Source organism: Pelodiscus sinensis, chromosome 3 (assembly GCF_052426305.1).
Source record: "Pelodiscus sinensis isolate ZL-2025 chromosome 3, ASM5242630v1, whole genome shotgun sequence".
Taxonomy (NCBI): domain Eukaryota; kingdom Metazoa; phylum Chordata; order Testudines; family Trionychidae; genus Pelodiscus; species Pelodiscus sinensis.
The window spans coordinates 152,685,588-152,708,986 of NC_143054.1; the positions used below are offsets into that span (position 1 = coordinate 152,685,588).

Sequence of the window (23,399 nt, forward strand, 5' to 3'; positions counted from 1 at the left end):
GTTATTAATTAAAGGAGAAAAAGGGTAGGGGGCACTCAACTGAGTCAGTAGAAATTCAGTACAAATGACATATTTTAGATTTTTTTAAAGTTTTCCTGCCACAATTTGTAAGTGCAGCAGCAATGAGGTGGCTGCACAAAACCACAGAAACCAGAATGATCTAATATAACAGCTATTTTTTCTTTGTGAATATTTCAGAAATAACAGCTTTGATGTGGTTTTCATATACAGTGTTTTAGGTAGATTTATTTTCATCTCAAGAACATTTTAAAAATCTCTTGCAGAACTAAGCATGATGTAGGTGAGCACTTTAATAGCTGGCCTATCTTAACTGCAACAAATGATACAAAAATGGAAGGCAGAAAACATGCTAAGGGCTGTCAGCCCATTTTGATGACATATACATAAATACATGCATAGGCATTGTAAATTAAACTAGTTACTAAAAGTTTTACTCAGCATCATAATTTGGTTTTAATACTGATACACTAGAATTTATTAGGAGTATTTATGGGATACAGAAAACATTTTCCGTAATCCAAGATGAAATAATGTTTTTGTTCAAATGTACGTGTCAGTTTACATTTACTTCAATATATAAGAAATTAAATTGTTTTCTTCATACTTTATCCTGTAGCTCTGCAAGCTTTGTTTTTAAAGTCATTGTTTTATCCCTGACTTGGGGGTTGCAGCTTAATTTTTTTTTATAAAATTCACCTCACAAAAAAGCAAACAAAATTATTATTTGAGAAATGCTAACTCATATGTATATATGTGTTCCTTTTTGGCAGGAAAATCTTTCAAATTGATGCCATAGTTTATTTGTAGCATACAGTAAAAGAAAAAAAATACTAGGTCCTAACAAAATATTTCCATCCTTTAAAAAAAGGCATAAATATATAATAATACATTTAGAAACTCATATGCAGAAAAGCATCTCTTGAAATGGTAGGAAATGCATTATATATATATATATATATATATATATATATATATATATATATATGGATAAAAACTCAAGAACTCCAACAGAAGGCAAGTTCTGTTAACAGTGATGAATGGCTCACCTAAGGCATATCATTTAATTTCAATAAGGAAAATAAAAAAGGACCACTATTGCTGCAAATTTTAAAAATAACTGTATTGTTAACAAGAATTATGACTCATTTTGAACTATTAAAATTGGTCTACATGGATTCATATCATATCAGTTTTAAAAATATGCGCAGTGCTTATTTGAATATGCCATACATATTCCTGACAGGTAATCTATTCCTAACGATACTGAGGAAGGCCTACAGGGCATCACATTCAATGTTAACAAGTACAGGGGAGTTAGCACGCTTGGCATTTAATTCACATTCTTCTACCTTTTTATTCTAGATGAATGACCTACTTTAATAAAATTATTGGTGCTAATGTATTTTACTGGTGATAGAATCATTAGTAAGATTTAACAGTTGTGTTAACTCTAACAGTTCATGTTCCATAACATAGCAGTACACAGTTACATTTTCTCTTATCACATTTATTTAAATAGACCAAGTGACAATAGTCTGGGTTTACTTGTAAACCCAGTTTAAAAAATAATGCAACATCCTTTTTTAAAATATAGCTTTTCATTGTAAAAGTTCACTGCTCAGAAGTGGGAAATAACACCTATTTACACATAACAACAGGAGACAATAGAATATTTAGTTAGTTGTGTAAACAGTCCTACTGGCATTTAGCCAAGTGCTTAACTTTAAGCGCAAATTGTGTCTCTCAAGTCAATTAGGAGAATGAGCTTAAAGGTGAGCATGTACCTATGTACTTACAGGACTGTGTTCTATGTATTTTTCAATCTTTCATCTCTCATAGATTTTTTGGGGGAGGAGAGAAAAATAATCCCAATTACATTGATAGATAAGTAAAACACCTGAAATAATTTAAGCAAACAATTAAGCAAGGGCCTGAACCTGCAATCCTTGTGCATCCAATTACTCACTGACATCAAAGCAAGCTTGGGAATGTACAAAGAATCCAAAGCCAGGCCCCAAATGTATATGAAAAAAAGACACAGAATTATTTAAATACTCCTATTTTATTTAGTGTAAGAAATTCAATTATAAAATGCATTAACTGTTTACTTAAAAAAAAAAAAAATCCAGCGAGGGACTGAGCACCTCCTGAAGGATGTTGGCTCTGATTTAATCCCTACTGTAGATAATAGATGTTAAAGGCACTCAAGCCCTCGATAGGAAGGAAGCTGGGAACCATCCAGGATCAGATCCTTTTAGAGGAACATTTTCATGTATTTCTTTTTTGTTTTTTGGCTTGTTTTGGAAACTCCAGCCACAAGAACAAAGACTAATGGCTCGTAAAAAAAAAAAATCACAATTCAACCTTTTAAGGTAAGGCATTCACTTTAAGCCCACAGCTATCATATTTCTCTCTTACAAAGATATGGGTGGACACTAACAGAGATTTAGAAGTCTGGAAGAAGCAGTTGTTCACAATTTAGTGAGTGTGAATTACCTAAGATCTGAACATTGAAAGGTATTTTTGATATCAACATATGATCTGGGTTAGTTCAGAAAATACAGATTACCAATAGTTTGAATGACAAATTAGTATGGGTTTTTCTTCTGAGCCATATGTATGGCCTGAGACACGTACAGTTACCATGCAGGGCACACTTTATCAGGAAATTCTCCTTGCATAATATTCCCATACATCAATATTTCAAAGTGTATTATGTACACTGTGTATTTTGGGCACTTGATAAATTTTGTCCTTATGTGGCTGTGGCTCCCCTCAAATATGCTGGAAGTAATAAATTGCTATAATCAAATCTAATTTCTGAAAAATACCTGTGGGAGTAACAAACAAAAAAGCACGTCTTGTAAAAAAAATGATAAATAACACAGAAGCTAGCAGTTTATTATAATCTGCTTGGCACTGAATTACAAAATTAAAATTATGTGGCCCTTGATAACTAACCCTAGCAATGTTCATGATCTGTGGAATAATGTTGACTTATTTTGCATTTCATAGGAACAGTTCAAAGAAATACAATAGAAAAAATGGAAAGATTTATCACAAAGGACCCTGTAGCACAGACTATTTTGAGGGGGAAAAATCCATTTATTTTGGTCTATTAAGAAAACTAGCATGGAAATGATTTGCTTAGAACTCATTAAGTATAAAACATTTTGAAAAAGTGCTAATTTCCTAAAAGAAACATCTATGCAGTAAGCAAATTAATATTATTTCTGTGAGTTATTAGTATGGAGCTATGTGAGTTAATGCAGCTATTGAATAAAGAGACTTCTAAGGGTTGATTAAGCTAAACTTCAAACTGTATTTTGATAGAATTATTAAATTAATACTTTTTAGACAGTTAATTTCATTCCGTTTTTTTAATCTGCCTTCAGCAAAATAAATTTACTGTACTTTTCAGTTTAGAAATCAAATGTTTTATTTTTAGCAGATAAGGAATATGGCTGAACACTCTTATATTACACATACCAACAACATTTGCTTTGCACTTGCACTGGCCTGAATTTTGGTGACAGGTAATATCTCCATTGACTGTCCCAGAGGTATAACAGTTACAGGGACTGCAGCCATCAGGGTCTGACTGTTGCAGATTGTAGAATCCTTCCTGGCACTGATTGCATTGTCTGCCAGACACATGTCTCTTACAATTACATTGGCCTCCAATCTAGAAAGATACAAAATATTATTGAATGGTGAACGGGTCTATTTTTAGATGATACACTCATTAGCAACAACGGTGGAGGGGATAGGGGAGAGAGAAAAAAACATTAAAATGGAAAAGGGAAGAACAGGTCTCTGAAATATATGTACTATTTTTGCTCAGCAAGAAGAAAAAACAAGAATTATTAAATCACAAGCATAAATTTCAGAATTTAATTAAATGAAATCAAACATTTTTGGAGTGCAAAAAAATTAAGATGTATTCGTAATCTAAATATTGAAAACCATACAGAAAAACTGTCACAAGACCACACTTCTCCTCAGTTTCAGAGTATCCTCTGACACTCCAAATCTTTGCAAGGAGTTTAGAAAACAAGCAGGAAAACAGTCAACTCATTTCTTAGCCTCAGGTTTTAGGGCCACTCTTCCCAGGGGGCTCTGGCACTCCTGTCCCTGGCAGTTTCCCAGTTTCTCTCAGCTCTGCTCCCTTGCTGGACCACCAGCTCCGTGGCTATTTCCCTGAGCCCCTGCTACTTCCTCTGAGGTCCTTAGCATCACTCTGTTGTGGCTTTCCCTTTGCATTGCACCACCTGTCTTAGTCCATCCCCCAATTGCCACTAACAGCCTTCTGTGGGCCAGGTGTACCCCAGCCCTCTTTAATCGACTGGTGGACTCACCTGCTTCAGGGGACCCAAGCTTAGTTTGTGCACACGGACAGCTATCCTATGAGAAATATAAGACCCTAGGCTACAAATGGGGATTACTGCTTAAAAACGGATAGTACTATCTGATCTACAGTTAGAACATAAGAATGGCCACACTGGGTCAGACCAAAGGTCCATCCAGCCTAGTACCCTGTCTGCCGACAGTGGCCAATGCCAGGTGCCCCAGAAGGAGCGAATTGAATAGGTAATGATCAAGCAATTTCCCTCCTGCCATCCATCTTCACCCTCTGACAAACAGAGGCTAGGGACACCATTCCTTACCCATACCAGCTAATAGCCGTTAATGGACTTAATCTCCATGAATTGATCTAGCTCTTTTTTAAACCCTGTTATAGTCCTAACCTTCACCGCCTCCTCAGGCAAGGAGTTCCACAGATTGACTGTGTGCTGAAGAACTTTCTTTTATTACAAAATAGTGTATAATTTCTAAAGGCAAATTCCTGTATTATTTTGTTTTTTAGACAATGCTTCTATTTAGTTTAATGAGAGAACTGGCTAAAATAAGAATGGAATAAAGATTGCAGGACTTGCCCAAAATAAAGCTAAATGCCTCATGTGATCAGGATAGGATAATTTCTGGATACTTTTTAACAACTGATTACAATAGAGTTATTCCATATTTACACCATAAGAGAATAATCAAATTGTGTTTCCATAACTTGTCAACTTTGTAGAATGTGTTCACCATTACCTCATCAATCAGGAAGCATTAATTAAATGCATAGGGCCAAAACTACTTGCTTCACCCACACACGTGTTTGTATTTACATCTCTGTGAATACTCACGTAAGGAAAAGCAGGATTTGGCTCAAGAGAAACAAAATATTCTAAAACATTAACGTTCCTCTTGAAATGCTCTCTACTGAAATGATCTCCAAATCAATTCAAAACTTCTTTAACCGAGGTCTTTCTGTTTTGTTTTGTTTTGTTTTGTTTTGTTAATCCCAAAACCAAAGCCAAACTAGAACAAAGGATGAGGCATTAGATGGCTAGGTCAAAGCTGCAAAAATATTCCATGTAAAATACACTTTCTATTTATTTGGAACTTCTAATCTGTACTCTGTAGATGTAGGGATCATTAACCAGAGTGAGAGGAAATATAGCATCTCTAGGCCTGATAGTAAATATTGGATGCAAAAACGGTGGCTCAAGGTTATATCCAAGCACATTCCAAAAGAAAATTGTGTTATATTATGCAGTAGAACCTCTTTGTATTGAGGAGAAAGACACCTATTGTGGATTACCAAATTTTACAGAGGAAAAAGCAAGGTTAGAAACCAAAGATACTACATGAAATAAATGTACAGCAAAACCGCACCAAGTGGTTTCAATTACAGGGGAGTCTCATGCAGATTAATGAAATGTCCAGGGTAGTGAATGCCAGAAATAGGAAGTGTCATTGACGTGCCAGGTACTATTGAGTGCCAAGAGGTGATGCAGTACTCTAAACATTCAATGGAAGAAAATGTACACTCAAGAACTCACCTTTAACAAGGAGAGAATCCAAAATAGTAAGTATAGGCTCTTGAAGGAAGGGAACATTTGCTGAACATTAGGTATAATATAAGTTATCTCCAGACCAGTTGATATAATCCACTAGCAATCAGACTATAAATATTCCCTCCCTCCTACTATGGCACAACCTTTCAAAGTTATACAACAGGAGATTAAAGGCAGGCAACCAGTTAAAACAGTAATAATCTTTTTCAGTAGCTAAACAAGAGGTAATGAAAATGGAGATTCTGAATGAATATATTTAACAATGGAGGAAGCCTCATTAGAGTGAGTACTATGAGGTCAGAAGTATGGGTATATACCTGCAGAAGCTCTCTATAGTCATGTACTGACACACTGTCTCCCACCCTGATTTTCAAGGTTTTGAAATATGTGAGGAAGTAAGACATATCTGTAGAAAAGAAAGCCTCCTGTTGGATTGAGAAGGCACCTTTGCAAATTTCCATATACAGTATTTCTAAAACATTGTTAAGTGTTCTGATGACTCTTAACAAGAAAACATCAGATGACAATATACTTTTCTGCCCCCCATTAACTTTGGCTCTGGAGGTGGGTACCTTAGCCACTGTGCCACTGGAGGAGCCCCCCAACCTCCCTACATTCTGTGCCCCCCTTATCCTTCCCTTGTTCCCAGGGTGCCAAGCTGAAAGATCTGTAATTGGAAGATCTGTTTCAGCCCCTCTTTGGAATGCATAATTCATTACCAAAAAATGATGAGCAGCAACATCAGGAGTCAGATTCTCTAGTGTTATTCTCCTAGCAACATAGCTGACCCTGAAAGGCTGCTGGATGGACTGCAATTCCTGATTGGTAGAGCTAAAGTATTACTTCACCCAGTAGCACACCGAGCTCCCTGGCTGCTCAACATGTTCCATGCCGCAGCTGCACTTGATCCTGGTTCCTAAGCTTGCTCTTACTTCCATCCAGCTTATGGCTATTCTTGTCCACCCTGTTCCTGTTCCCCCCTTACCAATCCATGGCATCCCTGTCTGTGACCCCAGCTCCATTTCCAGACCACATCTCTTCCTAGCTCATTGGCGTTCCATTTCTGATCCCTGGGTCTGACTTTGGCTTTAATCTCATTTACACTCCCAGTTGTCCGTGGTGTTGCCCTTTAATCTAGCTCAGTTCTGCTTTAAACCCTAGGCCTGGCCATCCTCATAGCTCCAACCACTATGCCTGAACATCTACACCCTGGCCATGATTCTTATCCTTCTAGAACATTAAATGTACCTACGCTTAAGTCACAGAAAATTAGTCCCTACATAGGTTAGGTACATCTCTAACCTGAAAAACAACCTTAACTCAGGCCCCTGTGGAGCTGGAACAGCCTCTGGAAATAATTCAGTAAAAGCTAAGAATGAGAAAAAACTAAGAATGTATAACCCTTCTGCCAGGTAGCACCAGCAGCAGCCAGGCCCAGGTTCAATATCTAGGGGTTTCTTTCCATCCATCCAACACAGAACTGGCTTGAGCATCCACCCAGTAACCTGGGAAATTCACACAAACCTGAGTGCTTCTGGGAGGCAATGCTTCCCCACTCGCAAGCACAGATTCTGAGTGTAAGAAATACACCTTTATTAAAAAGAGAGGGAAATAATGTGGCATTAAATTGGGAAAATACCACAGAGTTCATAACCAACTAAAAGAAGGTTGAGCAGTATCCTTTTCCTCTCAGGTTCTTAAGTCCAGCAATGAAAATGTCCCCTTCACATGCTCAACCCTTCGCTGATCCCTACTCACAGTTGCTGCCCTTGGTCAGGGCAGAGCCAGAGTTCAAAGGTGCATCCACAGAGTTCACCTCCCATCCTGAGTGGGGTAGGAGTAGAAGACATCTCACTCACTCTGCTGGTCACCCACCATCCACCTGCTCTCTGCTGTCTGGCGCCACTCTGCTGGCCATTCGTCACTCCTCAATGCCACCACTCTGCTAGCTGCTCATTACACCTCTCCATTGCTGCACTACTAGCTATTTATCATGCTGCCGCCACTCAGCATATCATCTGCTGGCTTGTGATGGATTTGGCTCTGGGCCAAACCTAATAATTTCAGCTCTTGACCCAAAGCACAGTCCAGCCACAAGGAATTCCAGCATCCACTGGAGTAAATTTAAAATAATAGAAGAGACTTCTTAAGGAGTCTGTTCGAGTTCTATCATTAGACCAGCAGGGAGAAACAGGCTGAACCTGTTTTACAGTTCATGCCTGGAGGACAGGTAGCCTGCTGATTCAGAGTCCTGCCCGCCCCCCTTAACATCACAGAACTTTGGCAGTCAATCCCTTGTCCAGCCAAGGTTCTTTACACTGTCAACGTCTCTCCTTTAGAGCTGAGTTAAACAAAGTCTGACTTTTTTGCATTCCCACAGTAACTGCAAGCATTGGTGATCATATCTCACAATTCCTGCATTTAGTGCTAACACAATTTGGCTAAATCTACACTGCAACGCTATTTTGGGATACCAAAGTATCCCAAAATAGCTATCCGTGTCTTCACATTATTATTTGAGCTTGCTATTCCAATGTCCCTGTAAACCTCATTCTATGAAGAGTAAGGGACGTTTTGGTGGAGGTAGTGCCAAATGATGAAATAAGTTATTTCAAAATAGCATTGAAATAAAATATGCAAGTTGCATAGCTTAAACTTCGGATCTTATTTCAAGTTATGGTGCAATGTAGACACACCATTTGTGACCCCACAATAGCCAAATACGTTATAATGGGCAAATACCATTGTAACAGTTGAATATCTAGCAGGCCTAAGCAAACTGGGTGAACTGTATTTACACGCACACATTCAGAATCTCAATCTTTAAAGTGGAAGTGTTTCCCTCCTTTGTTCAAAATTAAACACAGACTTTCTTCGTTTGCATTCTCCCAGTAATTATAGACATTGCAATCAGTATTAACACAATTTGTGACCCAACACTAGCCAAGTTGATTACAATGAGCAAAATACCAATACAACAGCTGAATATCTAACACATCTAAGCAAACCAAATGCAATACCTCAGGCCACATCCACACTATGGGGGAAGGGCAGACCTTAAGGTACTCAGTTCCAGCTATGTAAAAAACATAGCTGGAGCTGACATACCTTAAGCCAAGCTTTGGCATTGTCTTCATAGCGGGAGGTCCATGGGAGAAACATTCCCATCAACTTTCCTTTCTCCTCACAAGGAGAAGGACTACCAGTGCTGATGGGGGCACACTGAACATTTGATTTAGTGGGTCTTTACTAGATCCACTAAATCAAACACTGGGACTACGTCTAGACTGGCATGATTTTCCGGAAATGCTTTTAATGGAAAAGTTTTCCGTTAAAAGCATTTTCAGAAAAGAGCGTCTAGATTGGCACGGACGCTTTTCCGCAAAAGCACTTTAGTGGCCAATCTAGATGCGCTTTTGCGCAAAAAAAAAAATCTCAGCTCTCTACACTGGCCCTTTTGCGCAAAAGTTTTGCGCAAAAGGGACTTTTGCCCGAACGGGAGCAGCATAGTATTTCCGCAAAAAGCACTGATTTCTTACAGTAGGAAGTCAGTGCTTTTGCAGAAATTCAAGTGGCCAGTGTAGACAGCTGGCAAGTTTTTCCGGAAAAGCGGCTGATTTTCCGGAAAAACTGGCCAGTCTAGACACAGCCTGGAAGATCAACCACATCAGTGTTGATCTTCCTGCAAGTGGAAAAGTGGCCTCAGAAGGAATCCAACAGCTCAGCAATGAATCCACAGTTCAATAGTGAATATTTTAGAAGCCTCGGGTGATTCCTGTGAGCAGACCTGATATTTGTGAGTGAGCCAGATGTAGGTAAACGAAAAAGGTGTTACATTGTGTCATACAGGGTTTAATGTATTGTGCTCTTTGAGAGCTCTAGAAGGCTACAGGGAGAGAGCCAAGTAGTAACCAATAGGTTGTGAGGCATATATCTACCAGCAGGGGGAAGCAAGAGGGATCAAATGGCTCCAAATTTGAACTAAATGTATAGTCCTGTCTTTGTTGAGGAAAATCACAAATGTCTAATTCCTCCCTCTCCTCCCCTTAGAAGCAGGATTAAAGGGACAAGCTATCAAAGGGGAAATAAATAAATAGTGAAAAACTGTGTTGCTTCTGTGTTGTGCCGCTCATCCTCAGTGATTGCATCCTGATAGGTGCAACACTCAGCATCTGGTGGCCTTCTTCACTTTCCTGGAATGCAGCATGGTAAATCAATGCAGGAAAGACAAAAGAGATAAAAGGTCTGTTTTTTTCTAGCAACTCCAGTCTCCATTATAAGGCTAGAAAGTTCCTCAATGTATCTAGGACCCAATTTAGCCTCATGTTATTACCAAATGTCCACACTACTCTGCCAGTGTTACCATGTCACATATAGGTTACTAGTTCTGCCTACTTGTTTTTCCCTTTGATATTTTCATACCCTCTGCTCCTTGTTTCCCACCCCCTTCCTTTTTTTTCCCCTACCCTCCCTCCTCTCCCTTCTTCCTTATTTATTTTTACTTTCAAGTAGGAATAAGAGATCCTCCGGAAAAGGGCTTTATTCCGGAGGTTCGCACCAGTCTAGACACTTTTTTCCGGCTTTTCCCCAAGCCGGAAAAAAAGCGGCGGACATGTTTATTTAAATCCCGCGGGGGATATTTAAATCCCCCGTGGACTTCCCTATTCTGACTTACCTGCTTTGCATGACTTTTCCAGAATTAGGGGCCAGTCTAGACGTAGCCTAAATGAGTTGTGGATTTCTCTGTATCTTTTCTACACAGACTGGTGGTCAAGAATTGGCACACACAGATGCCTCCTGGTGGTATGTCTACACTATAGTGAGGGGAGGGGGGTTCAGAAAAACAGCTGTTTCTCAAAAAAAAAAAAAAACCTTCAATTACATCCACACTGCAATCACGTTCTTCTGAAAAAAAAATCAAAAGCACAGAGGGGTTTTTCCAACATTGTAATCCTCATTCTATGAGGAAAAAGGTGTGTGTGGATGGGGAAGAAGGAATTCTGTTGAAAGAAGAGGAAAGAGGAAAAGCACAGGTGCCCTGGTGGCCACTCCGTCCATAGTAATCACAATTTAAATGGGACATAGTGTCCATTCAGTGTGGACTCTTATCTTTCAAAAAAGCAGATCGCACTTTCGATGTGCTTATGCAGTGTGGACACTCTCTTTCAGAAGAAGTTTTATGGGAAGATCTCTTCTGGAAAAGCTTCTTCTGAAAGCTTCTTTCCTGCAGCTGTCCACAATCTCTCCACCTCTCTCTCTGGGTCTGCAACACCTCACCTCTCTCACTGCTGCTGCCGCCTCTTTGTGACTGAGCCTTCCAGCCAGGCCATTCTATATTGCCTTCCAGAATCACAAAGTCTTCCTTCAGAAGTCTTCCCATTCACTGCCACAAGTGCCGCTCCTCCAGTGGCTGGCAAGAGAATATACCCCCCAATTTTCCTCCTCCCTGCTCTGGGTTCGAGCTCAGGGCCTCTTCTAGCTAGCAGCCAAGGTCTGTTGCTTTCTAGATCTTTCTTTCCCTGAGCCCTTTTCTACCTTCCACCTTCTCTGGATTTGTCAACCCAAACACACCTCCATTTTCCCAAGGAGTGACTGCAGACTTTTCAAGCATCTCTTCCTGCTGCCAATTTCCTGCCTTTGTAAGTCCAGCACAGCTGTTCCTCCTCAGCTGGGCTACCTCACTCACAGTCAGAAGATTGCTTAGCCACCTGATTCCTCTCTGTTGTATCCTGTTGGGTTAATAAAGCTCCATTCTTTGTCTTCATTAACCCTTTCAGGGCAAGTGTGGTGTGAACACCCCACCACAGTTACGAGAACATAGTGGTTGGTAAGTATATATGATCTACTACCTTATAGGCATTCAGAATCCATTCAAGCAAAAATACAACACATATAACAGTCTGGCTATGTCTAGACTGCAGGCTTCTTTCGGAAGAAGCTTTTCCAGAAGAGATCTTCTAAAAAAACTTCTTCCAAAAGAGCGCGTCCACACTGCAGAAGCACATCGAAAGAGTGATCTGCTTTTTTGAAAGATAACGTCCACACTGAATGGACACTAGGTCACATTTAAACTGTGATTACTATGGACGGAGTGGCCACCATGGCACCTGTGCTTTTTTCCTCTTTCCTCTTTTTTCAACAGAACTCCCTCTTCCCTGTCCACACACGTATTTTTCTGAAAGAGCTCTTTTGGAAAAAGGCTTCTTCCTCCTAGAAAGAGGATTACCAACGCTGGAAAAACCCCTTGGGTCTTTTGATTTTCTCTCGAAAGAACACAATTGTAGTGTGGCCGTAAGTGAAATTTTTTCAAAAAAATGGAAGTTTTTCTGAAAAAGCTCTGTAGTGTAGACATACCCTCAGATTTCCCATCTAGAGCTGAGTGAAATAGATAAGGAGACCAGAAACACAATTTGCATGTTCATTTCAATGAAGTGTGTGGTGCAGCAGTAGTATATTGATTATCTACTCTTTTGCCCCTCCTGCTAATTGTATCTGTGCGTATTTTTGCACATGATAAGTAAATATGCTATTGGGGTAATGTAAATGTTCCCTTTTGAAATTCCACAGCTCTTTAGAGCTCGATGACAGATAACTAGTTATGTGCAGAAGAAAAAAGAAACATTGATGAACTGTAGGAAATGGTAAATTATGCAGTGAAAGTGTATTCTACATCGTTTTTAGTGTATTTCCTTGAAAATTATCATTGTGATGTGACAATTAATTTTCATGAGTAGAGTCCTTATTCCTTATGATTCCATCTTCCACAGGTCAGACCTGGAAACACTTCCTTCAGTGACGCCTTTCTATTGCATGTAATTCATTTCAGACCTTAGTCTACAGCCTTATTAATCTCTTTTTAATGCCTCTTAATCATTTCTCTCTACCCTGCTTCTGTTGCAACAGTCTACTGATGCCTTCTTCAGCAGCTCAGTCTCCCCCATTTCCCCCCTTTTCTTGTCTTGTTTTATAACCATAGCTTCAAGCTCACATCTCAGCCTCTTTCATTATTTTGCTATTTCATCAGTTATTAAAGTCTGAATTTATTTTACCACCTTTAATTATTACTCCAAGTTACTATCAGACTAGAGTAACCAATCATCAGCAACAGTGAATGTTAAAACTATTGTCTAATTTCTCATTTGTTTCTTCCATCCAATAGTGCTTTATAGCAATGTGGGGTCCTAATATTGTTTCCGGAATTTTGCAGGATTTTCATTTATGCACTGTAGTTAAGAAGCATCATCCTCAGAAAATGGATATCAGAGAGTCTGTTTCTGCTTCCATCCCTAGAGGTTTTTAAGTCCTGGCTTGACAAAGTCCTGGCTGGGATAGTTTTAGTTGGGACTGATCCTGCTTTGAGCAGGAGCTGGACTTGACCTCCTGAAGTCTCTTCCAGTCCTATGAGTCTATGCTTATGGCTATTGGTATTGCTTTGCAAACATAGCCATCACCCTTGCAATGAGCTCCGCACAGGTAGATGAAGTGACATGGTGGATCATTTGCAAGATCAAGACCGCAAAGAAAATAATTAGAAGTCTGTTTTTGCAGATGCAGACTTACACAGCTACCCCTCTAATACTTGTCACAAAGGAAATGCTACTTCAAAGATCTTACAATGTGTGTAAAATAAAAGTAAACCTAATTATAGGACAAATGGTATGATTATTTTTTAAGAACTTTTGGAAGAAGCATTTAATTCTCAATGAAAAAGAAATAATAGAATATGTTTAAATGGTTGCAGATTTTAAAATTATATTTGGGGAGAGAAAAAAACCAAGTCTGCTTATCAGAGCCAGTTCAGGATCAGAATTCTGGTACAGTGTGATAAAAGTTGTGTCTATACATTTCTCAATGCAATGCATATGCAAGATTTGAGTGTCACTTGTGTTTTCTTGTTCACTTTATTTTCCATATGCAGGTATGGGGGGGGGGGAACACCACAAACCCAGACTTTTAAACATGTTGCTAGATTCAAGACCCATGATTTATCATTCTTACACTGTGACTGAGCACCATTTTAACAGACACTCAGTAGGCACTTGGAAAGACACAGTAAGATTTATTAGCAGACTATATGCCTTTCTTGTAAATGAGATCCAAAGACTCAAGAAGCATAGCTGATGCCTTTTTTTCCTTTTTACTTGCCTTCACTTATTGTTAAAAACAAGATGAACATGGTGACTTCTACATAGATCAATCTTTGTCTGTAGTTCAGAGGAAAGCTAAGTAAATTTTAGCTTAATTTGGGCTCATCTACCACATATTTGAAAGAGTCTGTGTGCCAGTCTCTCCATTTGTTCAAGAACACCTCCTAAACGGAAAGAGCTAGGATTACCAAATTTTGTAGGCAGGTTCCTTTTAACATAATTTAAAGCAAGTGTGACCTCATGCTTTATGAAATGGACTTATAGACATGAATTTATTTCATGTAACACATCAATCTTGATGTCATGATCCGCTAGTTCTGTTTATCTTACTTTGATGTATGTATCATTTATGTGTATAAAATCAGACAAATGGAGTGGGGAACACTTTGTGGGTTTTAAATGTGTGAATGAGAGGCATTGAGGGTATTACCCTCAAAGTCTTGATGAGCAACTGTTGAACAATCTCTTTTGTCCTTAAGTCTGAGCAGTGTTTGTTAGGGAATGGCCTCAATTCCTTAAAAAAATAATAGGAAAGTAGGGGCCATGGTCTTTTGGCTGGGTTGCACCTGAAGAAAGGAGCCAAAGACCCCAGGGTGGGAAGACAACCCTGGTTTGGAGGGGCAGGTGGAAAAGGGGTTTTAGGGCGAGTTTGAAAAGTTTGTGATGAGGTTTCAGTGTAGAATTAGCCAAGTATTTTGTTTCTTTTGGTTTGTAACCTATTTTGCTCTGCCTGTTCTCATCTGTTACCACTTAAATCTTACTGCTTGTACTTAATAAAAGCACTTTTATTTTCTATAAAAGCCAATGTAAGTAATTGTTACCTAGAGGGTCAACCGGTGGTAAAGGAATCTTACCCAGGTAATTCATTGGAGGTTTTACTCCCATTTGGGAAGTGGTATCGCAGGTAGCTGGGCCCTAAACTGCACTCTCCTTGGACCTGAAGAGGTTCAGTGTCTGTACTGCTTCTTGTGGGGGGGGGGGGGGGGGGCAGTGATCCTCAGCTAGGTGCCTTGGCTGGGGGAGACTAGCGGAGCTGGCTCAGCAGGACCACACGGTGAGAAGCTCCAGAGATGGAAAGGTGAGTGGCAGTGGCTGTGTCAGCAGTCCGGGAGGCACCCCCAATGGGTCTTCTGTGACCTTACCCTGTCCCAGCAAGGTCAGGGTTTGTTGGTTCCAGAATAATGGGATGTGCCTGGAATGTGACTGTTTCTCATAAAACAAAAAGTCTGTTAGCAGAGACAGTTATATTATATAATAACCACAGGGGGACTACAAGGGGCCCAAGATGGGGACAGAACAGTTATAACCCCATAGGGACAGCAGGGGGCAGGGGAGGAGAAGGGGACAGCTATCTACTGTGTATTTGAGAGTGTTTGTCTCTGTATTTGTCTATCACCCAGCTGGGGGACATACACTCCTCTCCTGGCTGTGCCTGCTGCAGCTGCCGCAACCATGGTCAGACATGAAATATCTGGCCCCAAGCTGCTGTGGTGAGAGAGGGCTGGGGTTGTCCTTTCTCCCCATGGCAGTCTGTATACCAACCCCCCCATCTTTAGTTCCACTCTAGAGCAATGATTTAAATAAAAATAAATCTTTGGGTATGTCTACACTACCCTCCTAATTCGAACGAGGAGGGTAATGTAGGCATACCGCACTTGCAAATGAAGCTCGGGATTTGAATTTCCTGGGCTTCATTTGCATAAGCCGGGCGCCGCCATTTTTAAATCCCGGCTAGTTCGAACCCCGTGCCGCGCGGCTACACACGGCATGGAGTAGCTAGTTCGGATTAGGCTTCCTAATCCGAACTAGCTGTACTCCTCATTCCACGAGGAGTACAGCTAGTTCGGATTAGGAAGCCTAATCCGAACTAGCTACTCCGTGCCGCGTATAGCCGCGCGGCACGGGGTTAGAACTAGCCGGGATTTAAAAATGGCAGCACCCGGCTTATGCAAATGAAGCCCGGGAAATTCAAATCCCGGGCTTCATTTGCAAGTGCGGTATGCCTACATTACCCCGCTAGTTCGAACTAGCGGGGTAGTGTAGACATATCCTATTTGAATTAAGGACCCAAGTAACGCCAGGTAAATCCTCTAGTTGTCTATATTTTCAAAACTGGTCAATAATTTTGGTGCATCCATATTTTGACTGTGCTACCTGAGACACCTTAGAGCCCAGATTTTAAGGAGGTTGATACTCATTTTGGGCACTCAAAACCATATTCATTTCTGAACATTTATATATGTTACAGTCACTCCAGATTGCAGAACAAAGATCTGTAACTAAATCATTCTCAGATTGCTTATTAAGTCGTTAGCCTTTCAGCCTGCAGTGTGAATCAGCCACCCTTTTGAAAAGGAGGAATTACAGCAACTTATAGAAAGCAGTATCCGTCTGAGCACATCTTGTAATTAATGTTACAGTCATGGCAAACAGCAGACAGAACATTTTCTTATATTCTGGGTTGAGATCACTTACCTTTTCACACAGCAGGCTGTTATTTTTGGTGCCTGCAGAATAGCACTCACAGGTTTTACAAACATCGACAGCTGAAAGAGCTGCACCTGCTAGCCGGTAATGGAAATCCTTACACAGCTCACAGTTTCTTCCTGCATGAGGAAAAGGTTATGCATTATGGCTTCCAATTCATTAAAATTAGCTGTATAATTCAAAATTAAAGACTCTATTCCTTTGAGAGAATTCTATAATTTTCAGGACGTCCATTTTAATGCACCTTTCATCTCTACCTGCCAATTTAGTGATCCAGAGCATATGAAACAATGAACCTGTTACAAACTGTGTTTTACTCCATTAAACTTCCATCTGTTATATAATACCACACTTCTATAAAGACAGGCGCTGTGAATACCTATACATTATTTTGGACAACTTTCTGTTGAACCTCAAACTTTCACCTTATAAAAAGACAAGAACAATGACATAAATATGCAAATCCTCTGCATATGGAGTGAGCAGATTTATACTAATTCAGGAATCTGATACTTTACCCAAAATCTACAATGTTTGCTATATGTTATCTGGTTACCAAACTGATGGTCCTGGTAGAAACACTGCACATCCTGTACAATGAAAATCATTTTGCAAGCTTCATGGCTATGGATGTTGATGCAGGGAAGCTGGGATATAATTTAAATGGAAAACTCTATACAAAATTTTGACTGCATTGTAGTGACTGCATTTATCTAATCTTTTATCTTAGCTATTCCCGTAATTCTAACTACTGAAGTACACAGGGTCAGTAGTTTTCTTTAAAAACTTGAATTTTCTTTCCATCATGGTGAACCATTTGGGATTTTTATGACTTTCTCAAAAGTGACTCTACATTCAGTATTTTGATGTCACTCATTAAATTACCTGTTGTATTATGTTGACAGTTATCACATATTCCACCACCACCTCTATAGTGTTCATTAGGAAATGAATCCATGGTTATATCATAGTGGCAGCTTCGTGCATGGCCATAGCACTGACAAGCTTTACAATTATAAGCTTGAACTTGGTCACCTGGATGAAAAGGCTTGTCATGATACAATGGCAAACAGCGCTCACACTAAAATTAAAAAAAAAAGTTTATTGCTTTATATCTCTATGAGATAAATATTCACATAGCATTTTATGGACCTAAAGATACAAACAGGTTCCTGATGGGATTTGCAAAAATGCCCAGCTAAATCAATTAGGTGTTTGGGCTTTAAGATATAATAAATAGGTATAATGCCTGCTTCCATGGGTATGGGGATCTCCAGATCTCCAAAGCTAAATTTTCTATAAAATCTGTAAAATTAAAGCTTGGGAACAGATTTACAATGGCATTTAGACACTAAAGAGATGCATTTAGACACCATGCGCCCTCCCTACCCACCATAATGCATCTACACATCTAGCTATAATCTCACCCTATACATGTTTTATGAAGGGATTTTCAAGTCCAAAATATATTCCAAACTACTCAAAAGCATTCTGTTCACATTCAAAAAAAAAAAAAAAAAAAAAAAAAAGTAAAAGATCATTAGTTTAAAAACTCTAAAATATATTTATAGGGATCCCTCAACTGGAAATATTTCTGTAAATTTCATATTTGTCTGAATTATTTGTCCATATTTCACCAATGATTCCTAATATCCACTTATGTTAAGAAATTTTGTTGCGGTTTCAAAGCTGATTAAACCAAAATCTCTCCATTTCTATAGATAGTTTATTTACTAAATTGAGTGTGAAATGTGATGTTGATGAAATATTAGTAAACCAACTGTAGTTGTTTGCATAAATGTCCTGTGGCAAAATGTTTTCTAATCTAAAAGGTTTTCTTTAAATGTACTTAGTATTTACAAAACCAAATGATTTTAAATGCATGTCTTCATGTGAAATTAAAAAGAACAAAATAGTTTAGAATCCAAAAAAACCCTAACACTTCTGTTCAAGTAATGCAATAGCTTGGTTTCAACACAATCTGTAAAGAATATAAAATGACAACAATCTCAAGTTTATAATAGACCCTGGAAAACTTCAAAGAAAAAGCTTTGTTATTGGCTCATCCAAAACAAAATGCATAGATTTCGTACAGATAACTAATGGATGGTATTTTGGACAATTACATTCTAATTATTCAGCCAATTATTTACATAATTGGCTCAAAGAGCTGTTAATGTTGACACTGAAGAGATATTTTGATGATTGGTTATGCCAAGTTTTTATATTAGAACTGGTATTTTGAAGGGCCCCATTCTCTAACTATTGATTCTCTGCTGGATCTGAGAAACAGTAGTAAAATATATTGTAATCATTGCTTCTATTTTTTCAGAAAGAAGCTAAATTATTGAAATAAATTGTTTTCTACAAATTATTCACTCAATTTCACTGTTCTCATTGTGCTAATCGATGTTTCTTAGTTACAGCATCATAATCAATGCAGGCCAGTACAAAAACTAAAAAGGAGCTAGTATTTAGAGACATTCATCAGATCTGAAATGCATCACGAGCATGAAGAGCAAGAAAATGGGACAAAGCTACATGGTATAAGAAAGCATCTACTGCCAAAGCAAAATGGACAACATTCAGACTTCAGCTTCATTCATTTCAATCATGTAATTATATACATAAACAAGAGTCTGAATTTGACACACAAAACAATTTTTTACTCTGTATTGGTAGAAACAAATATATTAAAAGAGGGAGTGTTGAATTTGAGAAGATTATTGCAGGAAACTTTATATTCATTGAGTTATGAATACAGTGAAGGTGGTTATTGTTCTTAATCTGTCTGGAAGAGTTCAGTTGTAGTAGTCAAAAACTCCTCTGGTTCTCTTTACTGTGGATATAATTCTTCCCATTTGTCAGCAGATTTTTTTTTGTGGGGAATGAAGCCATCATGTGTGTTTATTGTTGCAGTAGCAAAGGAATCTCTCCCATAGCCAGAGCCAATGCAACACAGGGATTTGAAAATCAGTGTGATGATTTTGAACAAGACTCTGCACAGGAAGCAGCAAATTTGGAGGATGTATTCCTGATAACCAGTGTTAGTAAGCACATGAATTGCTGCTGTCTGAAGCAGCTGCAGCTTCCTCAGCCCACTGAGTTTCATTCCTAGATACTGAAATTTTCAGTAGCTGACCGCAAGCTTATGACCATGTATTTGTCGTGGCCTCATCAGTATTTGATGGAATAGCACATTCCTCTGACTAGTCCCAGATGAAGTGAGTGTTCTTTGCACAATGGTTACTTGGGTCCCTTAGCACAGTGCAGCTTAAGACAACCCCCACTGCTACAGTTCACTCTAACAACATGAATATAGGTTATTTCAGTAGTAAGGGCCGAAACAGAGGCAAATTTTTCAAAGCACTCCTTTCTTTCTAATGTTTTCAGTCTTGTCAGGGTTCAGATTCAGTCACATGCTCCTCAGCCAGGCACTGATCCCAGCCAGGCTTAAGGAAAGTTTGGGGATAGTGCCATTAATGTTTGCTATGAAAGAGATGCAAAGCTGGGCATTGCCCACCTGGTGCTAGCACTGCAGCCTATTTTGTCTTAATAGCTTCCAAGACATTTTCATATTGGTATTGAACAGAATGGGAACTCAACTTCAACTTTATAAGTGAGGGCTTTTGACCATGACAATTCTGGGTTTGCTTAACAAGAAAAAAAATCGTACCATTTCAGACGTTTCCATTCACACCTGCAGTGTCTTGTTGACAGGACAAGAGTGTTTAGTTGTCAACAGTATTAAATGCTTGAGAGGTCCAGCAGAATTAAAATTAGTGTATGTCAACAAGCAGAAGGAGATAATGCACCAAGCAACAAACACTTTCTTTATCCTGTGCTCCTGATGCCTGATTGGAAGGGGTACATGATGTTGACATTTGACATTGGCTAGCAGTGACTTAGTTATTTAAGCCTTGGACTTCATTCAGCATCTTTTAGAGACAACTACAGGCAGTCCCCGGGTTACGTACAAGATAGGGACTGTAGGTTTGTTCTTAAGTTGAATTTGTATGTAAGTCGGAACTGGTACATATTGTAGGGGAAACTCTAGCCAAACATTTTTTTTAGTTTTGGATAGCATAGGGAAAGGTTAACTCCCCTCTAATGTTTGTTTTGCTGTCTGTTCCCCTGTTCAGAAGATTTCACATCTATTTCTGTCCCTGTGACAAACTCAGGACTAAAGGAGTAACTCATCAAATACCAAACAGCTCTGCACCATGCTTTGAGCTAATAGCTTTATTTCCACACACCACCCAGGGTTCTAGGAGGAGGGTCCTTTTTTTGCTAACACAATGAGGCCAGCACTTTGTTTGTTTTGGTGGAGTCTTTGTTTGCCCAGGGAGCCCAGCATGTATAGGGGGAGGAGGGGCGGAGAGGCTGCTTTTGTCTGCTGTTCTGCAGCCTGTTGCTCAGGGGAGGGGGCAGCCTGTTGCTGGCAGGGGGGGAGGGGGGAGGCGTGCAGGATGCGAGGCCGCGGGGGGGGGGGCAGCGGGCGTGGGGAGGCACTTTTCCTCTGCCCGGGATCCCTGTCCTTGTGGCCAGCTGCTGCAGGCAGAGGCCAGTTGGAGCCGGCCGAAGAGGAGGAGGAGGTGGATTCTAGGACCCAGGTGAGCGAGCCCCGGGGCGCTGCTGCTCTCCGGGAGCCCAGCATGTATAGAGGGGAGGAGGGGCAGAGAGGCTGCTTTTGTCTGTTCCGCAGCCTGTTGCTCAGGGGAGGGGGCAGCCTGTTGCTGGCAGGGGGGTGGGGGGGGGGCAGCGGGCGTGGGGAGGCACTTTTTCTCTGCCCGGCAGCTCTCTGGGACCCCAGTCGGAGCCGGCCCGAGGAGGAGGAGGATCCTAGGACCCAGGTGAGCGAGCCCCGGGAATGCTGCTGCGCATGTGCGGGAGTTGCCTCACCCCGTTCGTATCTAGGGATCCGACGTAAGTCGGATCCATGTAAGTCAGGGACTGCCTGTATATCACAAGTCATCTGTGCCTAGGCTCTACTGAGTGTCTCTAGTGTATAGGAATATTGTAGTAATATTTTCAATAGTTGCAAGACCACATTCTGTACCAGAAGCTACCGCAAGTATGTCAGAACAGGAGTGTGTCTATAGCTTAACCTTGCAAACTTGTATGTAGGCAGTAAACCATTACCTGGGATCTAGCTGCACATGAATGTTATAGGAGCTGTAATTTCATATGTAATGTGAGATCATGCCAAAACACCTTTGCTTCTAGCTGTTACACTTCTTCAGAATGTAAATATGCTCATAACCGCAGAGAAGCTCCAAGTTTAGTTGGATGAATTAAAAAGTTGAATATATCTATGGGAAAAGCTGCATTTACTCTGATTACAGAACAATTGCTCATTTCAATATTTAACCCAAAGAAAGCAGCAGCAGGGTTAAGGAGATAGGTGAAATTCTTGGGTGCTCATTTTTATGATTCAGAGTTCAACAATAGCAACCAACACATGAATTCAGGGTGTTTGTCATACTTACTACTGGAAATGTCAGGTAAGAATAACCAAGATGTACCAGAGAAAGTCAATGTGCTCTAGATGACACAAAGGGAAATCTTGCCAATGACAAATACTATGGTACATCACATACTAGTGATGGCTGAAGTGATTAACATTATTGCAACTGCAGGACTTGTGCATACAAACAACTATTTAAAGTGCTGTTTTCTTATTCCTAAACACTGTAACATCCATTTTTGGAAACGCTACTTGTGATATTTTTTAAAAGTTTGTGCCAAGTTACAAATATTTGTGGCTCGCTCCAGGGAGCAGCTTAGAGTGAATGAGGTGGCAAAGGCAAGACACAGGAACAGAAAATAAAATACTGTTTTACATTTTCATGATAAATTTTAGCTGATCAGATCCTAGAAGTCTCAGTTATGTGTATTTTACCAGGAATTGCTTTTCTATAAGGCTATTTATAGAATGAGTTTTCAAAATCAAGAATTATATAAGGAAAAGTATTGACACAGTTACAAAGGTGTTACAAAAAATAGAGGATTAGAATAGGTCAAATCTTTCAGTCTCTTTGTGGTACTTAGGCTATCACTCATGTTTACTCTGTCAGAACTAGCACACCTCGCACAAGTCCCTCTTTCCAAAGGATGGTCCGGTCAGCTTTTAGCCCTGAGCCACACTTGGATCTTGAACTACTTGGGATTACATCCTGTTGTGAGTAGATATACTAGTATCAAGAAACTGAAATGAAGAGGGCATTCTTTTTAGGCATAAATCTACATTACACAAGGCCAGGCCTGCCAACAGGGACTCCCGGCCGTTCCTGATGCTGCTGCCGTAGCAGTGGCAACTGGAGCCTTTGGCAGTGCTGAAGCGCTGGTGGGGAGAGACTAGCCCCAATCCCATCACCTCTGCCTAAGACCTTAACCTTTTTGGGAGCATGGAGCCTGCCTCCCCCCCAACCACCACCTTGCCTACGTGTCTGGCAATTCTGTTGGGCCCCCTACATAAGGCTCCCTGAACTACTATTTTCCTCATGTCCCGAATTTTGAGTGTTTCTCACACATCTAGGATTTCTTAGGCCATGTGTTCTTGTCCGGGATGTTAGTGTAATCTTTCCTTAGAAATTCCCAATGACTGTGATTCTACAGCCCCCTTAGGATAACCTGTTCTAGTGCTTAACAATTCTTATATTTTCAAAGTTTTCTCTAATATATAACCTAAATCACCCATGCTGCAAACTAAGCTGGTTACTTCTTGTTCTATACTCAGTGGACATGGAGAACAATTGATCACTGTCCTCTTTATAACTGCCTAAAAAGTTTGACAAGTTTGACAACTTCTCTGTGTCTCTTCTCAAAAGAAAACACA

At 39.9% G+C, this 23,399-nt stretch overlaps 1 protein-coding gene across 1 annotated transcript in view; it reads right to left on the reverse strand.

Annotated features, from left to right (window-relative positions):
* Positions 1-23,399, reverse strand: part of LOC142828021 (usherin-like) — a 176,890-nt gene that overhangs the window by 68,889 nt on the left and 84,602 nt on the right. The window contains exons 9-11 of the mRNA XM_075925196.2: positions 17,447-17,642; positions 16,550-16,680; positions 3,511-3,706 (exon numbers count right to left, since the gene is read on the reverse strand). Coding sequence (XP_075781311.2) covers positions 3,511-3,706; positions 16,550-16,680; positions 17,447-17,642 — 523 coding nt within the window. The remainder of the gene's footprint in view (positions 1-3,510; positions 3,707-16,549; positions 16,681-17,446; positions 17,643-23,399) is intronic.